At 45.2% G+C, this 20,425-nt stretch overlaps 2 protein-coding genes across 4 annotated transcripts in view; both read right to left on the bottom strand.

The window, feature by feature from the left end:
* The window catches only part of AICDA (activation induced cytidine deaminase), a 37,990-nt gene extending 34,934 nt beyond the window's left edge, over positions 1–3,056 (bottom strand). Inside the window, exons 1-2 of the mRNA XM_062195198.1 lie at positions 3,026–3,056; positions 2,495–2,545 (exon numbers count right to left, since the gene is read on the bottom strand). Coding sequence (XP_062051182.1) covers positions 2,495–2,545; positions 3,026–3,056 — 82 coding nt within the window. The remainder of the gene's footprint in view (positions 1–2,494; positions 2,546–3,025) is intronic.
* MFAP5 (microfibril associated protein 5) lies at positions 1,765–19,332 on the bottom strand. 3 transcript variants are annotated; one of them, XM_062194655.1, is made up of 10 exons: positions 19,115–19,331; positions 18,532–18,591; positions 17,841–17,876; positions 13,642–13,686; positions 13,463–13,495; positions 13,032–13,067; positions 9,488–9,517; positions 7,564–7,651; positions 6,204–6,277; positions 1,765–3,938 (listed from the first exon to the last, which is right to left on the bottom strand). In XM_062194655.1, exons 2-10 carry the CDS (start codon positions 18,587–18,589, stop codon positions 3,826–3,828), a joined length of 513 nt encoding a protein of 170 aa, XP_062050639.1. In that variant the 5' UTR covers positions 18,590–18,591; positions 19,115–19,331; the 3' UTR covers positions 1,765–3,825. The 3 variants fall into 3 exon arrangements, with proteins under 3 accessions (XP_062050639.1, XP_062050640.1, XP_062050641.1); XM_062194656.1 differs by lacking the exon at positions 9,488–9,517 and having other exon boundaries at positions 19,115–19,332; XM_062194657.1 differs by lacking the exon at positions 13,032–13,067 and having other exon boundaries at positions 19,115–19,332.
* Between the last annotated feature and the right edge of the window lie 1,093 nt (positions 19,333–20,425).

Genomic DNA, 20,425 nt, shown 5'->3' with positions numbered 1-20,425 from the left:
CCCTGGTTGTTGCAGCCCTTTGGGGAGTGAGCCAGCAGATGCAAGACCTCTCTCTCTCTCTCTCTGTCTCTACCTCTCTCTGTAACTCTGCCTTTCAAATAAATAAAATAAATCTTTTTTAAAAAAGGTAATTGTTAGCGTTCACTAGAAAAAGGATAATGTTAATACCTTGAAGAAGAAAAGATTTTCCAATTCTTTCAGAGGAGGGAACAAGGAAAGAAAACCAGAGGGCAAACAGCAATAGCAGAGGAGAGAAAAAAAATTCTGCCAGCGCAGAGAAGTGCCAGGGAGATGACTGAGAACAAAGCGATCAACAGAGACTGAGACCAGGGACCTTTCTTAGGGGAAAGTAAAGACTTTAAAAATAAAGAAAGCAAGTTAGAAATTTTGGTTTCTATAGTAAGAAGAATTGGAAAATATATAAAACACTTTTTAAAAATTATTTATTTATTTGGGGAGAGGGGAGAGAGATGTCCCATCTGCTAATTCACTTCACAAATGCCCACAATAGCGGAGCTGGGCCAAGCTAAAGTTGGAAGCCAGGAACTCATTTGGGGCCCACGATGTGGGTGGGCGGGAGGCACCCAGTGCTTGAGCCAGGACTTGACGTCCCTCAGGATGTGCATTAGCTGGAACTGGGAGAAGAGCTAGAACTCGAACCAGGCACTCCAACATGGGATCTGGGTGTCTCACACAGACTCTAGACAGTTGGGCCAAATATCCACCCTGAGAACACTTTTGAATGAGAAATGGCAGAAGAGAGGACTCTGGGGGAGGGCTTGTGACAAAGCAGATTAAACTTGGGACACCTCATCCCATATTAGAGTGCCTAGGATCCAGTTCCACCTCCATTTCTGATTCAGTTTCCTGCTAACGTGCATTCTGAGAGGCAGCAGGTAACGGCCCAAGTGCTAGGGACCCTGCCGCCTCTGAGGAAGACCTGGCTCGAATTCTTGGCTATGGCCTGGCCCAGCCCTGGCTGTTGCAGGCATTTAGAGAGTGAGCCAGCAGATGGAAATTCTGTCTGTCTCTTTTTCTCTGTCATTCTGACTTCAAATAAATACATAAACTTAGAAAAGAAAAAAGGAAAGAAAACCAGAAGAATTCGATCATTCAAAAGAGAAGTGAGAGCAAAGCATGAACCTTCACCAAGGCTATTGGACCTGAGGGACAGAAAAGGAAGCGGGAGCCACATGTGGAAGAGAGTAAATCAGCGGGGAATGTTGGAGAACCCGTGGTGAAGTTGTAGCATGAGGAATAGAGAGAGAAATGCAGACTAGGGGAATCTGACCAAGATCGGTACTCAGTTTTCTTTTTCTTCCTTTTTTTTTTTTTTTTTTTTTTTTGACAGGCAGAGTAGATAGTGAGAGAGAGAGAGAGAGACAGAGAGAAAGGTCTTCCTTTGCCATTGGTTCACCCTCCAATGGCCGCTGCGGCCAGCGCATCTCGCTGATCCGAAGCCAGGAGCCAGGTGCTTCTCCTGGTCTCCCATGCAGGTGCAGGGCCCAAGCACTTGGGCCATCCTCCACTGCACTCCCGGGCCATAGCAGAGAGCTGGCCTGGAAGAGGAGCAACCGGGATAGAATCCGGCGCCCCAACCAGGACTAGAACCCGGTGTGCAGGCGCCTCAAGGCGGAGGATTAGCCTGTTAAGCCACGTTGCCGGCCAAGTACTCAGTTTTCAAAGTGGGATAAAAGACCATAAATTAAGGTCTTTTTTTGTAAACATAAAAGAGAAAAATAAACAATCAGACCAAAAGCAACTTTATTCTGAGAGATTGGAAAATTTATTTTAAAACGTTTAATTTTCAATAGACACAATACAGGCATAAAAGTGTTATCTGCTGGGAATGTCACCTCTCGTTCAATGTGCAGTAGGCGGGTCAAGTTCATAGGCAGATTCTTTCAAATGATTCTTGAAATTCTGTGCCTATGAGGCTTCTCTACAGTGGTTACAGTATACATTGAATGCACCTGTCTATGAGTACGTTTAATTCTAGAGATGGCAAGGAGTAGTGATGACATACTTCGGGATTTTTCTAGCATTTCTCTTTAATCAGTTATGTCAATCCCATTAAGCTAAGTTATGTTAATCTCATTGTTACTTAACAGTAGGAATCCAACACACATTTAGCTAGTTTTCTCATCAACGTGAAAGAAATCCAACCCCTATTGTCAGATGTAACTTGTCCCCTAATTCCTCTTGAATTCTCTTGGCTTTTATAGAAAGTTATTGAGTTCTTTAGACAGAAGATCCTTAATACATAATTTGTCACTACTACGGGATTTTGTTCAGTTACATTGTGGACTGCATCCTTATCCACGATGAGACAGACAAGTTTGTGTGAGTTGGACTGCGTCTCGGTGTCAAGAAATATGACTAATGCATTTCAACTCAGAGAATTGAAGAATTAAAAGCAACTTAAACATAAATGTAACCATTTCATTTTAAAAATGAGATAAATTAAATTAGGACCCAATGAGGGAAAGTGATTTCTCTGAGTCTATAGGGCTCCTGCTGGGGCCAGGATAAGAATGTGGACTATCTGAATATTGTGTTTATCCTTCTTTCACATTAGCTATTAGGTAAACTTTCTGTTTGCCTGTTGAAATTCAGGCTCCAAATCAGGATATTCCGGAAGCGATTTGTACACTGATCTCTGTTTGCATACTTGGTAAGTGGTGAAGGTGGACAAGTCGCAACAACTCAAGGAAACGCTGACCAATGGTGTGGTTTCACATCAACTTGTCTAGTTAGCTTTTCGGAGATCGGCTAACCTGTTCAGTAGGCCTTCAGTATCCATGGGGAATCAATCCAGGATCTACCCCTGATACCTAAATTTTCGGATGTTCAAGTCTCATATAAAATGGTATAGTATTTGCATGCAACCTACCCACATCCTCCTGTCTGCTTTAAATCATTTCTAGATTACTTCTTATACCTAATACAGTGTAAATGCTATGTAAATAGTTGTTGACTACATTGTATAGGGAATGACCAGGAAAATCTGTGCGTATTGGCCCACATTGGGTTGAACCTATGGATTTGGAACCCATGGATGTGGAAGGCCGATTGTGGTGCCATAAATGGATGAGAAAAGAGGAGATACTTCCTGTCCTGCTTCCTCATTGGACAATTGCGTGAAAAGTTGGATAGGGCAGTGTTGAGCACAAGTTCTCCCCCAAGCATAGTCCTCTCTCTCTTTAGCCCCTGCCTCTGAGATTAGCAGAGACATTTGGGGTCTTTATATTGCAGGTGTAATCCATGGCTCTGTTGGAGAAACTGTAAAAGCTGCCGTCATCTTTCCCATAAAGAAGACCTGCTGGGAAAACTTTAGACAATTGGGCAACATCATGAAGAATAAAAAGAAACATGTAAATGACGGGCAATTAATCCAGGAAACTCCTCAAGGGAAAATAAGTGATGGTCCGTGGTTAACCGGAAGAGACAAGGATAGACATCCGAAACTCTATCTTCACCAGATCCAATAGTAAAGATTATTAATCTAACATCTAGTCTCCCTTGAAATTGAATGTAGAATGTTTGTATAGAAACCATATGGTCATCCTTATCCACTATGTCTATCATATGGGGAAGCAGCAAGACCATGCAATAATATATACGTTGTATTCTAAGTACTGAAAAATGAGATAAATGTTATCTGGGTGAAAAATTAGGGAATAGGGGCAAAAAGCTGGACATTGCAAAGGCATTGGCTTAAAAAATACTACTGTGTATGGGTTAGCTGGCGATGGTCGGAGCAGAAGGAATTTCTCCTTCCTCTCACCCACGTATTCTTGCTTCTTTCCTCTTCCTTGATGATGATCACAGACCACCGGGTCTCTGCAAATTCACATTTTCGCAAGGAGGAAGTCGGAAGTAATTGGAGCGGCGGAGTCGCCGTGGGGGCAGACCAGCCATCTGACGGCAAAGCTCATCTAGAAGGGAAGCAGAGCACAATGGAAGAGAGTGCAGGAGCACAAGAAGGCCTTCATCCAAGGGAAAGAGAAGGCTCCCTAACGTGGGGGAGCGAAAAGGCTGAAGAGAAAAAGATCTTGGTTCAACCTCAGCTCTGTCACTTATTGGTCACTTACCACTTACTAGAAAGTCTCTCAACTTTTCTGAATTTCATTATCCCTTTCTGTAAAATCGGCACTAAAATACCCACCTCACCAGTTTATTTGTGAGTATTAAAATGAAATCTTTTATGCAAAGTACCTAGAACAGGTGGCCATTAAATGTTAGTCTCCTGTGTATACCTAGCTCCCAATTCTTCTGATCATGGATCTAGAAAAATGAAGACCAGCCAGTCATTCAGTACAAATTTAGGTGTTTGCTATGTGCAAACAGCTAACTTGAGTGAGTCCCCAGGGATACCTGAAAGTGCCTAGAGTCCCCAACACTCATCCTAAATCTCAAGGTGCTTCCCTTGCAGGTGGCGTGCACAAAAACAAAGGGGACCAGCAGCAAGTTTCCTTCTGCGAAGTTGACTTCAGCTCTTACTCAGGAGCTCGGCACAAGGCTGGCTGCTGAGTCAGAAAGGCCAGCGTCTGTGGTGTTTTCACCAACCGCAGCCATCGTTCGGGGCTGCCCGCGGGGAAGGTGAGAAGTGTCCCTTCCTACCATACACAGTCTATAACCGCACATTCTGGGCCCTTGTAATTGTTCTTATAACATCTTTCTTCTAATGCCGAAATTTCACAATAAACATTGTAAATGGTTCCTGGAATTGGTGTACTGTTTACAACAGAGTTGATTTCTATTTTTTTGTAATTCTTCTTACTATTTTTATTTGAGAGGCAGAGAGACAGTGTGTGAGAGACAGAGAGACAAAGATCTTCCACCTGCTGGTTTGCTCCCCAAATGCATACAACAGCTAGTGCTAAGTCAGGCTGAAGCCAGAAGCCATGAACCCAAAGAGAGTCCTTCCATATGGCTGGCAGGGACCCATCTACCTGAGCCATCACCTGCGGCCTCCCAAGGGGTGCATTAGCAGGAACTGAAATCAGAAGCTGGGCTCTGGAACTTAGGCACGCCAATGGGGGATGCAAGAGTCCCAACCGACATCTTAACTGCAAGGCCAAACGTCTGCCCCATTGTAGCTGATTTCTAAATACCTTGTCAATTTTTTAAATTTGTAGGCCTTGTCCAAACTTACTGCCCCCAAATTAGTGTATGTATGTGTGTGTGAGTGTCTTAGAGTTGTTAGTATGGCTATTGACAAGCAGCTAACTTGGTTTTTCCCTAGAATGCCATGAATAATTACTAAAATGCTTCACAGAGCAGGCATTGTGGCACAGTGAGTCTTTTTTGTTTGTTTTAGGATTTGTTTATTTATTTTGGAAAATCAGAGTTACCAAGGGAGAAGGAGAGACAGAGAGAGAGAGAGGGGGATCTTCCATCTACTGGTTCACTTGAAAGTACCTAGAGTCCCAAATACTCCTGGCTGAAGCCAGGAGCTTTGTCCAGGTCTCCCACGTGGGTGACAGAGGCCCAAACACTTGGGCCCCCCTCTGCTGCTTTCCCAGGTGCATTAGCAGGGAGCTGGATTGGAAGTAGAGCAGCTGGGCCATGAACCGGCACCCATATGGGATGCCAACATTGCAGGCTATGGTTTTACCTGCTATGCCACAAAGTCGGTCCCCTGGCACAATGAGTTAAGCCACAGCTTAGGACATCCACATCCCCTATTGGAATGCCAGTTCAAGTCCCAGCTATTCCACTTCTAATCTGACTCCCTACTAAAGTACTTGGGAAGCAACAGATGATGGCTCAAGACCCAGATGGAGCTCCTGGCTCCTGGCTTCAGCCTGGCCCAGCCCTGACTATTGCCACCATTTGGGGAGTGAACCAGCAGATGGAAGATCTCTCTCTCTCTCTCTCTCCCTCTCTTTGCTATTCAAATAAATAAATCTTTAAAAAAAATTAAATGCTTCAGAAGACCTTTCTTTAGGAGAGTGTGGGATTCCAACATACTTGTACAGGGATCTAGTGGTGATTTTCTTAGGGCTGGATTTGTATATTACGCATAATACTTTCCATAGATTGGGTATTTAGGATAACGTCTTGCAGGAGCTGATGGGTGCAAAGGAGGTAGACTCAAGTCCTACTCCAAAACCAGGCCGTGGGTTCATTAGCATTATGTCTGGATGTTTCTCTTTCATAACGGTCTGTCCCCACTAAATAGCCAGGTGTTTTCTTACCTTTCATAACTTCGTGTTCCTTACAGACAAGACGGGAGCAGATCTCATTGTTGATGATGTACATACGTCGTAAACTGCCACAGTCCCAACATCAAGGCCAAAAAAGAGAGAGAGAAAAGCACCTTGAGAGGGGGAATTTGCCAAGGTGCTAGGTGTGGGAAGCTGCTTCAACCTGTGTTTTCCCCACTCTTCTATGTTCCTGGTATGATCTCCCCTTATCTGTACTTAAAATTTTCAGACTTCTTTTTACATTTCCCAGTGGAATTTAGAGGATGTAATGGAATTAATTACTCTTCCTACAGACATTTTGCACACTCTACCTAGAGTCAAACTCACTATTCCTCCCACTATGTGCTCACTAGGCTAATCCTCCTCCTGCAGCGCCAGCACACTGGGTTCTAGTCTCAGTCGGGGCGCCGGGTTCTGTCCTGGCTGCCCCTCTTCCAGTCCAGCTCTCTGCTGTGGCCCGGGAGTGCAGTGGAGGATGGCCCAAGTGTTTGGGCCCTGCACCCACATGGGAGACGAGGAGAAACACCTGGCTCCTGGCTACGGATCAGCGCAGTGCACCGGCCGCAGCGTGCTGGCCACAGCAGCCACTGGGGGGTGAACCAATGGAAAAAGGAAGACCTTTCTCTCTGTCTCTCTCTCACTGTCCACTCTGCCTGTCAAAAAATAAAAAAAAAAATTTAAAAAATATTTATTTATTTATTTATTTATTTGAAAGGCAGAGTTACAGAGAGGCAGAGGAGAGGCAGAGAGAGAGAGAGAGAGAAAGTCTTCCATCCACTGGTTCACTCCCCAGAGGACCACAACGGCTGCAGCTGAGCTAATCCAAAGCCAGGAGTCAGAAGCTTCTTCTGGGTCTCCCGCATAAGTGCAGGGGCCCAAGGACTTGGGCCATCTTCTACTGCTTTCCCAGGCCACAGCAGAGAGCTGGATTGGAAACGGAACAGCCAGAACTAGAACCAGCGCCCATATGGCATGCCGGCGCTGCAGGCGGTGGCTTCATCGGCTAAGCCACAGCGCCACGCCCCTCCCCCCTTGTTCTACCTTCAGAGTTGGGTCTTTTTGCTGCAAAATCTTTCTATCAGGGAATGGAGTCCACATGCCATACCAGTGTTTCCGTCAGGGCCCTCCTGACCACAGCCACCACTTTCACTTACTTCTAGTGTCTATTAGTGTATCCTCTCTAAACCTCAGCCCACACCCCAGGTTCCAGCCAACACCCCCAGGAATAGCTAAGAGGAGTATGCTAAAACTCCGTCAAGGATTGCCATTTCATTGTGGGTGCTCATTAAATAGTCACGGACACAAAACACTACCAAGGTCAGTGTTTTCTAAACACTCTGGGATCCCATACCTGGTGAAGCATAGCTGGTGAACACATTGTTTGATTGGGCGATGAACAGAGTAGAGTCGTGTGCAAGCGAACTTCTCATCCCGGCACTCTGAAGAAGTCCAACAACACAAACAAGGAAGTCCAAAGAGGAGAAGCAGAAACAAAAAATTAAAGGGAGCTGGGCCAGGAAAAAAAAAGTATAGAGGAGTCTCCACAGAGGATCTTTGTACAGTGGAGCATGTTCTTCCTTCTCATCAAAAGCAGAGCAACAGAAAATTGGCTAACATGAAATTTAAGTGCTTTTGCACCTGAGAGCAGAAGTGGATAAAAATAATCTCTGAATGTTCTTCTAGGAAAAAAGTCTTCCTAGGATTATCCTGATGGCAACGTGAAATATATATATTTTAACTTATTTGACAGGTAGAATTATAGACAGTGAGAGAGAGAGACAGAGAGAAAGGTCTTCCTTCCATTGCTTCACTCCCCAAGTGGCCGCCATGGCCTGTGCTGCGCCGATCCAAAGCCAGGAGCCAGGTGCTTCCTCCTGGTCTCCCATGCGGGTGCAGGGTCCAAGGACCTGGGCCATCCTCCACTGCACTCCCGGGCCACAGCAGAGAGCAGGACCGGAAGAGGAGCAACAGGGACTAGAACCCAGCGCCCATATGGGATGCCGGTGCCACAGGCGGAGGATTAACCAAGTGAACCATGGCGCCGGCCCCAAGGCAACATGAAATATTAAATGATATTAGGAAAACCCCATTCTGAAGGATCAGAATTCTTAAGCAGGTCATTATTTTTCTGTTTAAGCTCTTTTCAACCCTTGTTGCATATCAGAATTATCAGCATATTTTGCATATATTTGCATACAGCGAGAGGCAGAGAGGGATTCCATCTGCTGGTTCTTTCCTCAAATGCCCACAATGACTGGGGCTGATCTGGGACTGGGCTGGGGCCAAAGCCAGGAGTCAGGAACTCAATCCGATTTTCCAAGTGAGTAACAGGGACTCAACTACTTGAGCCCATGAACTGCTGCCACATTTGCTTGAAACCAGAGCCAGGAGTCAGAGCAAGGTTTTGGAACTAAGTCCTCTGATGTGAGTACCATCGTACTCTGATACTCTGATATGAGATGAGGGTATATTGGTGGGAGGAGGCCCACTAGGCTAAATACCTGCCCTGGGAACATTAATCAAACCGTGAAGTCCATGGTAATGTGGGAGTTCCTGAAGTCAAATTGATTTTACCTCCCAACGCATTAACTAGTAAATGAAATCAAAAGGTGTTTTAGGGAGACAATTTGGGGACCATTCAACAGTTTTCTCATCTTGAAGGATAACAGTCCATTTAAATACACAGACAAAAAAGAGGGGCCAGTGCTGTGGCACAGCAGGTTAAGGCGCCACCTGCGAGGCTGGCATCCCACATTGGAGTACGGGGTGAGGCCCTGGCTGCTCTGCTTCCAGTCCAGCTCTCTGTTAATGCAGCTGGGAATGCAGCAGAGTGGCTCAGGTACACAGGCCCCTTCCACCCACATAGAGACCTGGCTGGAGTTCTGGGCTTCTGGCTTTGGCCTTGTCCAGCCTCAACTCTTATGGCCATTTGGGGAATGAACCAGTGGATGGAAGATTTCTTTCTCTCTACTTTCCCTCTCTCTCTGCCTGCTGACTTAATTAATTAATTTTTTAAAAAAGGAAAAGAAGAAGGGATGGGTGTTGTGGTGCCACACGTTAAGCCTTGGCTGGGGATTATCTGTATCTCGTATCAATTGGGATTTAAATCTTCAAAAAAAAAAAAAGGAAGGAAAAAAGTAAAGGCCACCAAAAATATTCTTTGAGAAAGAATTGGAAGTGAACTAGAAGCTGCTTCACCAACTTAAGGAACAAGGAGATAAGGAATCCACAGCAAGGAAAATAGCTTTAGAAAGAGTTGCGAGAGATACTCATACCTGCGGTGGCATTTTTATCACTGGGCGAGGCTGGAAGGCAGAAGTTGCATTCAGTTAATAGCAGTTCTAGAAGTCACTATATCTCTAATCATGTTAGAAATGCCTCCCCACGTGGAGCCCTCACACACGGAGAACAAATGAGTTAATCATTCTGTTAGTAGCTTCTGGAAGAAGACTTGCATGGGGCTGATTCAACACACACCGTGGAAGAGTCAGGAGTTAGGGTGGGTTCTTGTGTTTCTCCTTTCTCTCCTGGAGAATTGAGAAATTCACTGTATTATGAGTATCTTTGTGAGACGTGTCCACAGCCAAGTCTAACCTAAGGTCAAATTTCATACGGGCCTGGCTTGTGGAACAGAGACCTAGTCATGGAGCTAGATGAGGAAGGAGGGCTTGAACGAGCCAGGAGAGTTACACGGGAAAGTGTCATGGACGAGCTGCTGGGAGGATAACAGGAACTGTGCTGGGTGCCCTCATCTACCCATGGCTTCAAGGCACGTCTACAGAAACACAAACAGAAATTTTGCAGAAAATGGAATTTAAAAAAAATATTTTGATGCCAAAAATTTGGGAAACCATGCATAATTTTTTTCATAATCTATACTTAGCATTAACTTTTTGAAGGCCCCTCACATGCATCAGATTGCAAACTTGTAACAAAATAGGGGCAGGCATTTGGCCTATGCCACTTGGAACGTCTGTCTCATATCAGCGTGCCCTATGTTAAGGCCCAGCTCTGTTTTCTCCAGTCTCCTGCTAATGCACACCCTAGGAGGCAGCAGGTGATGGCTTATATACTCATGTAGGTCTTTGCCACCTGTGTGGGAGACCTGCAATGATGAGTCCCTGGCTCCTACTTTTGGCATGGCCTAACACTGGCTGTTGTGGCCAGTTAAATGCCCACAGATAGGAGATCTCAGTCTCTCTGCTTTGCTACCTTTCAAATCACCAAATATATATAATATATATATAATGTTTATTTGTATATATATAAATATATATATATATATTTGCACCAAAATAAATTCATCTTTTAATTCCATTTTCCTAGAAGTTTTTAAAGTACCCTCCCATATGCTGAAAATTCCCAAACCTTATTTCTAACCTACATTTCTCTCCTGAACTCCGGACCTATTAATCCGACCTTTTAATGGAAGACTGGAGTTTTCAATGATCCTTTAAATTCCATCTCAGACTGACTTAATGATATTTCCCATTATCAATTCACGTTGCTCTGCAGTGAATAGTGTCACCATCTGCCCATGGCCACATCCAGGAACCTGGATGTCACCTCAACAGCCCCTCTCCTTTACAGCTCATGTCTAATTTTCACCACTCCTACCTCGGTTCAGGCTGCCATCTGTAATGGGTACGGCAACAGCATTCTGGCTGGTTTTCCAGGTCCAGGCTGATAACAGTCAAATTAATTTCCACATTGCCCGAGAGGTAGAGCAGGAGGGGTGGCAGGATGGGAGGTGTGTGTGATCTTTTCGATGCACAAATCTGATGAAAACCTTCCTCTCTGAGCTCTCTCAGATCGCTTTCCATTTGCATCCAGAACCATTTGCCCAGATTGGTTTTTCTTTTTTTTTTTAACCTAAAAGTGTGTCCCCCTTTTAATAATTTGGTTCGCTTGCACTTGTCTTTCAGGAAGCAGTTTAGTGTACGTGCCTTCCAGAGGAGCTGTGCCTAATCCTAATCGATGAACTTAACCAAGGACTCATTCTGTTTCTTTATTCTTACACCAATTATAGCACTTCATGGAACTGAATAAACTTATCTGTTCATTTTTTAAAATATTTATTTATTTAAAATACAGAGTTAAAGAGAGGCAGAGACTGAAACAGAGAGAGAGAGAGAGAGGTCTTCCATCCACTGATTCCCTCCCCAAATGGCTACAGTGGCCAGAGCTGGGCCAATCTGAAGCCAGGAACCAGGAGCTTCGTCTGGGTCTCCCATGTGGGTTCAGGGGGCCAAGGACTTGGACCATCTTCTGCTGCTTTCCCAGGCCATAGCAGAGAGCTGGATCGAAAGCAGAGCAGCTGGGACTAGAACCGTTGCCCATATGGGCTGCCGGCATCGCAGGTGGCAGCTTTACCCGCTAATGCCACAGCAACGGCCCCTTATCTGTTCATTTGTCTAACTTGTTTGTTAAACAAGAAAAAAAAATCTAGTGGAAGTTAATTGGTTTTGGGAGCCAGCATTGTGGTGCAGCAGGTTAAGCCACTGCCTGCAATGTCAATATCTCATTATCAGTGCAGGCTCAAGTCATGGCTGCTCCACTTCTGATGCAGGTCCCTGCTAACGCACCTGGGAAAGCAGAGGAAGATAGCCCTGGTGCTTGGGCCCCTGTCACCCACATGGAAGACCCAAATGGAGTTCCAGGATCCTGGCTTCAGCCTGGCCCAGCCCAGGCCACTATAGCCATTTGAGGAGTGAACCAGTGAATGGAAGAGCTCTCTCTGTCTCTCCTTAAAATAAACAAACACATCTAAAAAAAAAAAAAATCAGTCAATGGGGTCAGCACTGTGGCATAATGTGTTAAGCTGTTGCCTGCAATGCCAGAATCCCATATGGGCTCCATTCAAGTCCCAGCTGCTCCACTTCCAATCCCGGTCCCTGCTAATGTGCCTGGGAAAGCAGCGGAAGATGGACTGAGTGCTTGGGCCCCTGCACCCATGTGGGAGAACCGGGATGAAGCTCTTGGGAGACCCAGATGAAACTCATGGCTCCTGGCTTCAGCCCTGCCCAGCCCTGGCCATTGCAGTCATCTGGGGAGTGAACCAGAGGATGAAAGATATCTTCCTCTCTCTCTGTCTCTTCCTCTCTCTCTGTAACTCGACTTTCAAATATGTAAAGAAATCTTAATATATATAAAAAAAGAAGGTATATTATATTTAACAGGGTTTTTAAAAGACTTATTAGTTTATGTTCCAAAATTTTTGGTTAACATGTAGTACTTGAACATTTTTATGGGGGACAGTGCAATACTTGTATGCAGCATAAGCCAATCAAGCCAAAACAATCTAACTTCTACTCCTTTTCTTACCTCAGAGTGCTTGTTCATTGTAGCTTTTGCCCTGACCCTTAAAAATACTCGGCTTCCTTCCTGTGCCAAGCTCTGTTTTGCTTTCACGTCTGTGAACATGTTATCTCTTCTGGCTGGAAAGTCCATCCCTCGCTGGCCCATCTGACTTGCCCCAAATTTTTCTTTCACACTTCAGTTCAAGCATCACTTCTCTTTGAAAGCTTCCCTTTGTCTTTCCCAATATTTGTTTGTCTTGCCTTTACTCACCAAGTCTTGGGAACTTTGGGAGAAAGACCGTATCTTGATAGTTTGTGTATCAAACACCTAGCATACTTTCTGCTTGTTATCGGTTCAAAAATGTCATCCATTGAAGTGGCACTGTTGGAAGAATGTGCTACATAAGCTATAAATCCTGTCTATTTAGTACTCTGCAGTAGCTGCACTGCCTTCTACAATGGGCTCTGGGAAGAGCCAGAAAAAAGCCCTGGTGGCCCTGGATCCCAGATCTGAACTCACCCAGGTCATCTGTGGAGGGCTCGATATCAGCCAGAACTGAAAAGGCACAAAACAGCAGGTGTGAGGCGGGCTCTGAATTGCAAGGGGGGGAAGGCAGAGTGGGAAAAGGGAGAATGAAGACACTAGGACAAGGGCAAGGGCGAGGGGAAGGCCATGGCTGGGTTGGTGTCTTGTGTCTGAGGATACTGGATGAACGGAAGTAACTGTCAACATACTTTTTTTTTTTTTTTTTTAAGAATATGAATCCTACCGACATGGTACTGATTTCTGGAAGCCTTTATTATCCATGCCTTACTTTAGTTATGAATGCAGTTTGTTCCCTCTTTCCCTTTGTCCCACGGTCCCTTAACAACACTCGCACAACCCTTCTATCCATATCGTGAACGTGGCCGTGAAAAGTCCTTTTTTGAAGGAAGTGCAGTAAAACCTACCTGTTTCGTCTGTAGAGGGCTCATTCACCAGATCTGCAAAGGGACAAGACAGGAGATGAGAGAGGCAGGGAGGAAGGAACCAAGAAAGAACGAGGACGAAAGGAGACAAGAAAGATGGAAGCAAGAGCACGGGCTTCTGGGAAGACAGAAGGGCGGGTCACAGACAGGACGCAGCTTACTGGGATCATCTGTGAACGTTTCTGCAGTCGTTTGAGTCACATCATCTGAGGAAAAAAAAATCATAAAGCTTACTATGAGCACTCCCACCCTTGCACTCCCCAAAAGTGAAATTGAACCCAGATATCTTCCATCTGTTGGTTCACTCCCCAGATGGTCACAGCAGCTGGGGCTGGACAAAGCCAAAGCCAAATCCAGGATCCCAGAACCCAGCTGGGTCTCTCATGTACTTGAGCCACCCCCTGTCGCATTCCTAGGCACATTTGCAGGGAGCAGGATTGGAAGTAGAGCAGCTGGGACTAGAACCAGAGTCCATATGGGATACTGGCATCCCAGGAGGTGGCTTAACCCATTATGCCACAATAGATAAACTTAAAAAAAAATAGGAGAAATTCCAAGTAACAGCACTTCCTAAAACAAATCATGTCTATGTTAAAAAAATAACAAACCACTGTTAACATTTACTCTAATTTTAAAATTTTAGATATATATTTTATTTGTATATATTTAAGGTGTAACATGATGTTTTCATATACATGTACAAAGTGACACAATTACTACAGTCAAGAAAATTAACATAGTTGCCTTTTAAAAAATTATTTATGTGTTTGTTTTTATTTATTTGAAAGACAGAAAGACTGAAAGAAAAGAAAGACAAAAATTGATATTCCATTCACTGATTCACTTTCCAAATGCCACAGCCAAGGCTGGGCCAGGCTGAAGCCAGGAACCAGGGACTTGATCCGGGTCTCCTATATGGGTGTCAGGTGACCCAAGTCGGTGAGCCATTGCCTGCTGTTTTTTGGATATGTATTAGCCAGAAGCTGGAATCAAGAGTGGTTTGGATTTGAACACAGGCTGTGGGATGCAGACATCCCAAGAGGCATCTTGCTGCATCAAATACCCACTCAAAATAGTTACCAACTGAGGCCGGCGCTGTGGCATAGTGGGTAAAACTGCTACCTGCAGCGCCAGTATCCCATATGAGCACTGGTTTGAGTCCCAGCTACTCCACTTTCGATCCTGCTCTCTGCTATGGCCTGAGAAAGCAGTAGAAGACGACCCAAGTCCTTGGGCCCCTGCACCCACGTGAGAGACCCAGAAGAAGCTCCTGGCTCCTGGCTTCAGATCGGCACAGCTCCAGCCCTTGCAGCCATCTGCAGAGTGAACCAGCAGATAGAAGACTCTCTCTCTCTCTCTGCCTCTCTGTAACTCTGCCTTTCAAATAAATAAATAAATCCTTTTTTAAAAAGTTACCTTGTGTGTGTATGATAAGAGCACTGAAATCTACTTTCTTAGCAAATAATATTTAAATGTGTATTTGGTAAATACTCCATCTGCAAGTATTCTTCCACGTAGTTTATAGTCGTAATGCTTTCTACCCACTAGGGGTCAGCAAACTCACATAGTTTGATTAGACGTTCTAAAATTTCAATTCTAAAGGTCAAATTTAAATTTGAGCAAAAGCATTTTTAAAACAATGTGTTGGAGTTATCAATAATTGTAGGACAGTTTATTCACAAATAAAGCATTTCATAGGAGTTTCCTCTGCTTACCTTAACTTATTGTTTGTTTTTTTCTTTTGCTTGCCTTTTTTTCTAAATTCTGAACAAAAATTCATCAGACTTGACAAAAACAGGCTCTTTAACACTCAGTATAAGCTTTCTTATTTCAGAACACTTTTTCTAAATTTTTAATTTTATTTATGTTGTATGTTATTTGAACAGCAGAGAGAGAGAGAGAGACATGGAGACAAAGTCAGACAGAGAGATCTATATGCTGATTCATGCCCCAAATGCCTGCAAAAGCTGGGGCTGGGCCAGGCCAAAGCCAGGAGCCAGGGACTCAGTCCGAGTCTCCCCTATGGACAGCAGGGATGTAAGTACTTGAGCTGTCACTTACTGCCTCCCATTGTCCGTGTTCGCAAGAAGCTGGAATTGGGTGTGGAGCTTGGGACTTGGACCCAGGCACCCTGATATGGAATGTGGACATTTTAAGCAGCATGTTAACCATGGCATCCAACGCCTGCCTGCCCCAGAACAATTCGTGGTCAGGTCTGTGCTCATCCAATGGCGTATGTGAAAAACCACTGACCTGAGTCATTCTGGAGCCTCAGAGGGGACTGGAGCCTCTCCAGGATACAGCCCAGTTTCCCTCCATTGTGTCCTTTCTCCAGAGGCCTAGCTACATTCCAGCTCAGCCATGCATGGAAACAGGCGGGAAGCAATGGGAGGGCGGAGGATTCTGAGCCTGAGACCTCAGCATCAGCTGCTGCTCTTCTGCCTGTCTCTCAATGTAACCACCTTTTCTATGAGTTTCCACCAGAAAAATGTTCTAGCTTGGACTTGGGAAGTTCTCCGTAAAGGACATAAGACATTTTTATCATAATTTACGATATTCCAGCTAGAAAAGCATCCTACGGTCATAAACCAGGATTGTCAGCCTTCAAACTGCTCGGAGAAATCAATCCAGATTTTTAGTGTTGCTGCACTATGACCTTTAGCAAGAAATACACACACGGTGATGCGTCATCGCATCTGTAAAACTGAAACAGGGCAGGTATTTGCTATGGCAGTGAAGATGCCTCTTGAGATGCTGCATCCCGTATCATCCCTCATCAGAGCACCTGAACTGGAATCCTGGCTCTGCTCCCAATTCCAGCTTCCTGCCAAAGTGCACCCTGGGACGCAGCAGGTGATTGCTCAAGTGGTTGGGTGACCGCTATCCATGTGGGAGACCTAGATTGGGTTTTAGGCCCCTGGGTTTGGCCTGGTACAGCCCTAGATTTTGTAGGCATTCGAGGAGTGAACCAGCAGATGGGAGACTGTCTGCCTCTCTCTATTTGCCTTTTCAATAAAATAAATGCTTTTCAAAAGGTGAAACAAGTTGGGGCCAGTGTTGTGGCACAGCGGGTAAAGCCACTGCCTGAGACGCTGGCATCTCATTTGTTGGTGGGTTCAAATCCCAGTTGCTCCATTTCCAATCCAGCTCCCTAATGTGCCTGAGAAAGCAGGAGGAGATAAACCAAGTTCTTGGGTCGCTGCACCCATGTGGGAGACCCGGATGAACTCCTGGCTTCAATTTGGCCCAGCCCCAAGCCATTGTGTCCATATAGGGAGTGAGCCAGGGCATGAAAGACCTCTCTTTTTCTCCCTCTCTCTTTTTCTTCTCTCTCTGTAATTCTGTCTTTCAAATAAATAAATAGGCCGGCGCCGTGGCTTAACAGGCTAATCCTCCGCCTTGCGGCGCTGGCATACCGGGTTCTAGTCCCGGTTGGGGTGCCGGATTCTATCCCGGTTGCCCCTCTTCCAGGCCAGCTCTCTGCTGTGGCCAGGGAGTGCAGTGGAGGATGGCCCAGGTGCTTGGGCCCTGCACCCCATGGGAGACCAGGAGAAGCACCTGGCTCCTGCCTTCGGATCAGCACGATGCAGTGGCCACAGCGGCCATTGGAGGGTGAACCAACGGCAAAAAGGAAGACCTTTCTCTCTGTCTCTCTCTCTCACTATCCACTCTGCCTGTCAAAAAATAAATAAATAAATAAATAAATAGGTCTTTTTTTTAAAAAAGTGAAATAAGTTTATAAAATAATACTTTACTCATGCAAAACACATATAATGCACTCTGATATATTTATTCTAGTGTATATTAATTTATTTTTTAAAATTCTAGTTGTGACCTACTAATTGATTTCACAATCCCTTACTGGGTTGTATACTATGGTCCTCAATCCTCTAACTCTCATGGGTCGGGAAAAGGAAAGAAATACGATGGCAGTTTTGTTAAACGCCTTGAGCAGGGTGGAGTTTTCTTATCAGGCTGAGTGTGCCAAAGCTTCTGTGTTTGTCCAGCTGCACCACAGGTTTCTCTGTAGTGCTGAGATGACTTCTAGTAAGAAGTTTTTCCTCTGCTACGCGGATAGGAAAATGCTCCTGGAAGGATTGCTGGGCATTTTCTAAGTGAGATGAGAAATGTGTAGGGGCAATTAGAAGCAAGAGATGGGCATGGAGGAGGTTTTTTGTTAGTAGGGAAGAAAGACAAGGTTTGATGAATGGGGGAGTGGGATTGTGGACACCGGTACAGCAGATGGCGTTTCCCATAAGTTGGTAATGTCTCCCTTCGTCCTAGGTCAGACTCTACGTCTGCTATTCTACTTCAGCCTGGGAAGAATCCCAGCACAGCCCACCCCCAGGGCTTTACCTACCTCCTCTTTGACCATTGACACCCAAGCGCATCCACTCTGTAGCAAAGGAAGAGGAAAGAAGATGTGAGTGCGTCCAACTCTACACCGTGTAACCCTTGCATGAGACAAACCAGAAAATCACGGAGGAACGATTGGACTTTTTCTTTATGTTTTCTTCCTCAAGACTCAATAGAGAATTAGCCCTTTAATGCTGTGCACAAAAAACTGGCGGGGATAGAAACACTGGAGAAACACAAGTTCTGGAGGACAAAGGCCTGTCCAGCTATGCCCTCACTCAGGAAGCCCTCTTGCCTGTGGGGTCCTGTTCCACAGGCAGGTCCAGCAGCCTTGCAAGCATGTGCAACCCTGCTAGCACCACAGCCTCCCCGCAGGCTATGCTATTGCACAAGGCTGAAGAATTAGTCTCAGCCTGAGCCTGGCAGAAAGAGAGAGAAAAAAATAGCATACCGTTACTTTAAAGTTCAAGGTTCGATTTCTGCGGCCAACATTCTAGCTGGATTCTGTGAACCCTGCGAAGGGCACTTCTCTGGCTTGTGGACGCACGGGGTCTGTGTCTTGCATGCCTGTGACTCTGCTGGTGTGGACCTCTCCTCCTGCTCCCCTTCAACCTTGCTACAACCTGCCTCCCAACCCACTCACACCGCGGAGAGGCAGACACGTTAGAGAGAAACCCATACAAGTAGGGACTCACCAGCGGGGATGAGGAGTGCGGTGAGGAGCAGCAGCACCTTGGGGCCCAGGAGCAGCATGTCTAACGGGACGGGGGAGAGAGAGTGAGAACTCAGGGGGACACCAGCACATCACGTCTGGGGAGAGGCACCCCAGGCCCTCAGTCTCTCTGTCTTCTCAGGAGCTTTCTTGGTTTCCCTTAGGACTCAAATGCTTTCTCTCCTATCTCACCTTTCCCCCAAAGTTTATTGCTTCTTCAAATCTGTTCTCTGGTCACTCATCTTAGTGTCACTCTTATCATTCCCTTCTACCAAGCCAGAGGGAATTCTATATTCTAAATTGTCCAGCTTAGCCCCACCCCAGACCTTTTACCCCTAATGTCTTATCTTCCTTTTTATGCCCATGTCTTACAGCATCTGCCCATCTCGGTGTCTCTAATCATTTGAAAGATAAATACAAGAGTTTGTCTTGCTCTATCTAAGTTCAGTGTCATTCCCATACCAGCTATCTCCAGCCGTGCAACACACACACACACACACAGGCACACTCATATTCACACATATTCTTTCTCTCTGTTTAGAGTTTTATATAAACAAATAACTCACTGTGGTGCTCTGTGCTCTCTCTGCTCCTTTGTCTGCTGAACGTGTCTCTCTCCTTCTCACACTGTTCCACGCTGGCTGGAGAATAAGAGGAACAAAGCCACTCCCTGGGATGGACTTCAGATTTGGCCTCCTCTGATACAATGAGATGAGGGAGAGCAAGGGAGAGGGAGAGAGAGAGCGAGCCAGGCTAGAGGCGTAGAATGCAGTGTTCCAATGAGGCTGGAATGAGAAGGGAGGTGGGAATTAGCCGTCACTCACACCCTCATTCCAAAGGCTGTGATCACCCTGGTGAGGGATCTTGCTGCTCCCTAGCAGGGCTGGGCCTCCCCTCTATCAGCCTATTTCCCCTCTCACAATCTGCCCCCAGCAACTTTTTGGGTTTTTTTTTTTTTTGCCTTGGGTTCCTCACCCATGGGGCATTTTACCATACATTCCCATACCCTGTTTCCGTCTCCTCTATTCAGAAGACATTCGAATCACTCCTCCATTCCCCTCTCTCACCCTCTTTCTTTTCAAATATTTATCTCTTCAACCCCAACAAATTTCTTTGTACACCTGCATTTATATTTCTTCTTCGCCTCTTTTTTGACCTGCCCATGCAGATTCTTCTTATTATTATTTTTTCCCCTCTGGTAATATCTCTCTTATTCTCACATCCAAGCAAACACAGACATCTCATGAGTTTTGTCTGAAGGAAATGCAGGCTACCTTAAGACTATAAAATGCTGAAGCAATCAAAGCCCTCCAAATCCTTTTCAAATGTGGAGGAGCTCCATGAGAGGAGCTGCCAGCCTTTTTTTGTCTCTGTCTTTGTTTAAATTCATGCTAGGAAACTTGATTTCTGGAGTATTAAGGACAAAATGTCATCAGAAACCCAAAGAAAATTTGGAAGCAAGTTCATTGCCTTATTTTCTACCAGTATTCTTCCTTAGATCATGTAACAATGGACTGTAGGATTTTTTTTCTAATTCTGTTGAGAAGTCATTGGTCTTTTAATAAGGGTTACACTGAATCTGTAGATCACTTTAGGTAGCATAAACATTTTAATGATATCAGATCATGTAATACATAACTAGTACTTTCTCTGGTCCAATAATTTTAGACTTTGTGTTTTCTCTCTTTCTCAGAGACCCTTGTAATCAGGCCACTAAAAAACCCCGGCTTTGGAAGCAGTAAAGTTAAATGACAGAAATCCAAGTCTGAGAAATGTCCGACCTTAGATGGAATCCAAGTGTGTAAGTTTCAGGTTGTCTGTTAGCTCCTTGAGTCTTCCTTGCGTCTCTCCTCAGTGAGCTGAACTAGAGAGCAGTA

Source organism: Lepus europaeus, chromosome 6 (genome assembly GCF_033115175.1).
Source record: "Lepus europaeus isolate LE1 chromosome 6, mLepTim1.pri, whole genome shotgun sequence".
Classification (NCBI taxonomy): domain Eukaryota; kingdom Metazoa; phylum Chordata; class Mammalia; order Lagomorpha; family Leporidae; genus Lepus; species Lepus europaeus.
This window is presented reverse-complemented; position numbering and strand designations above follow the sequence as displayed.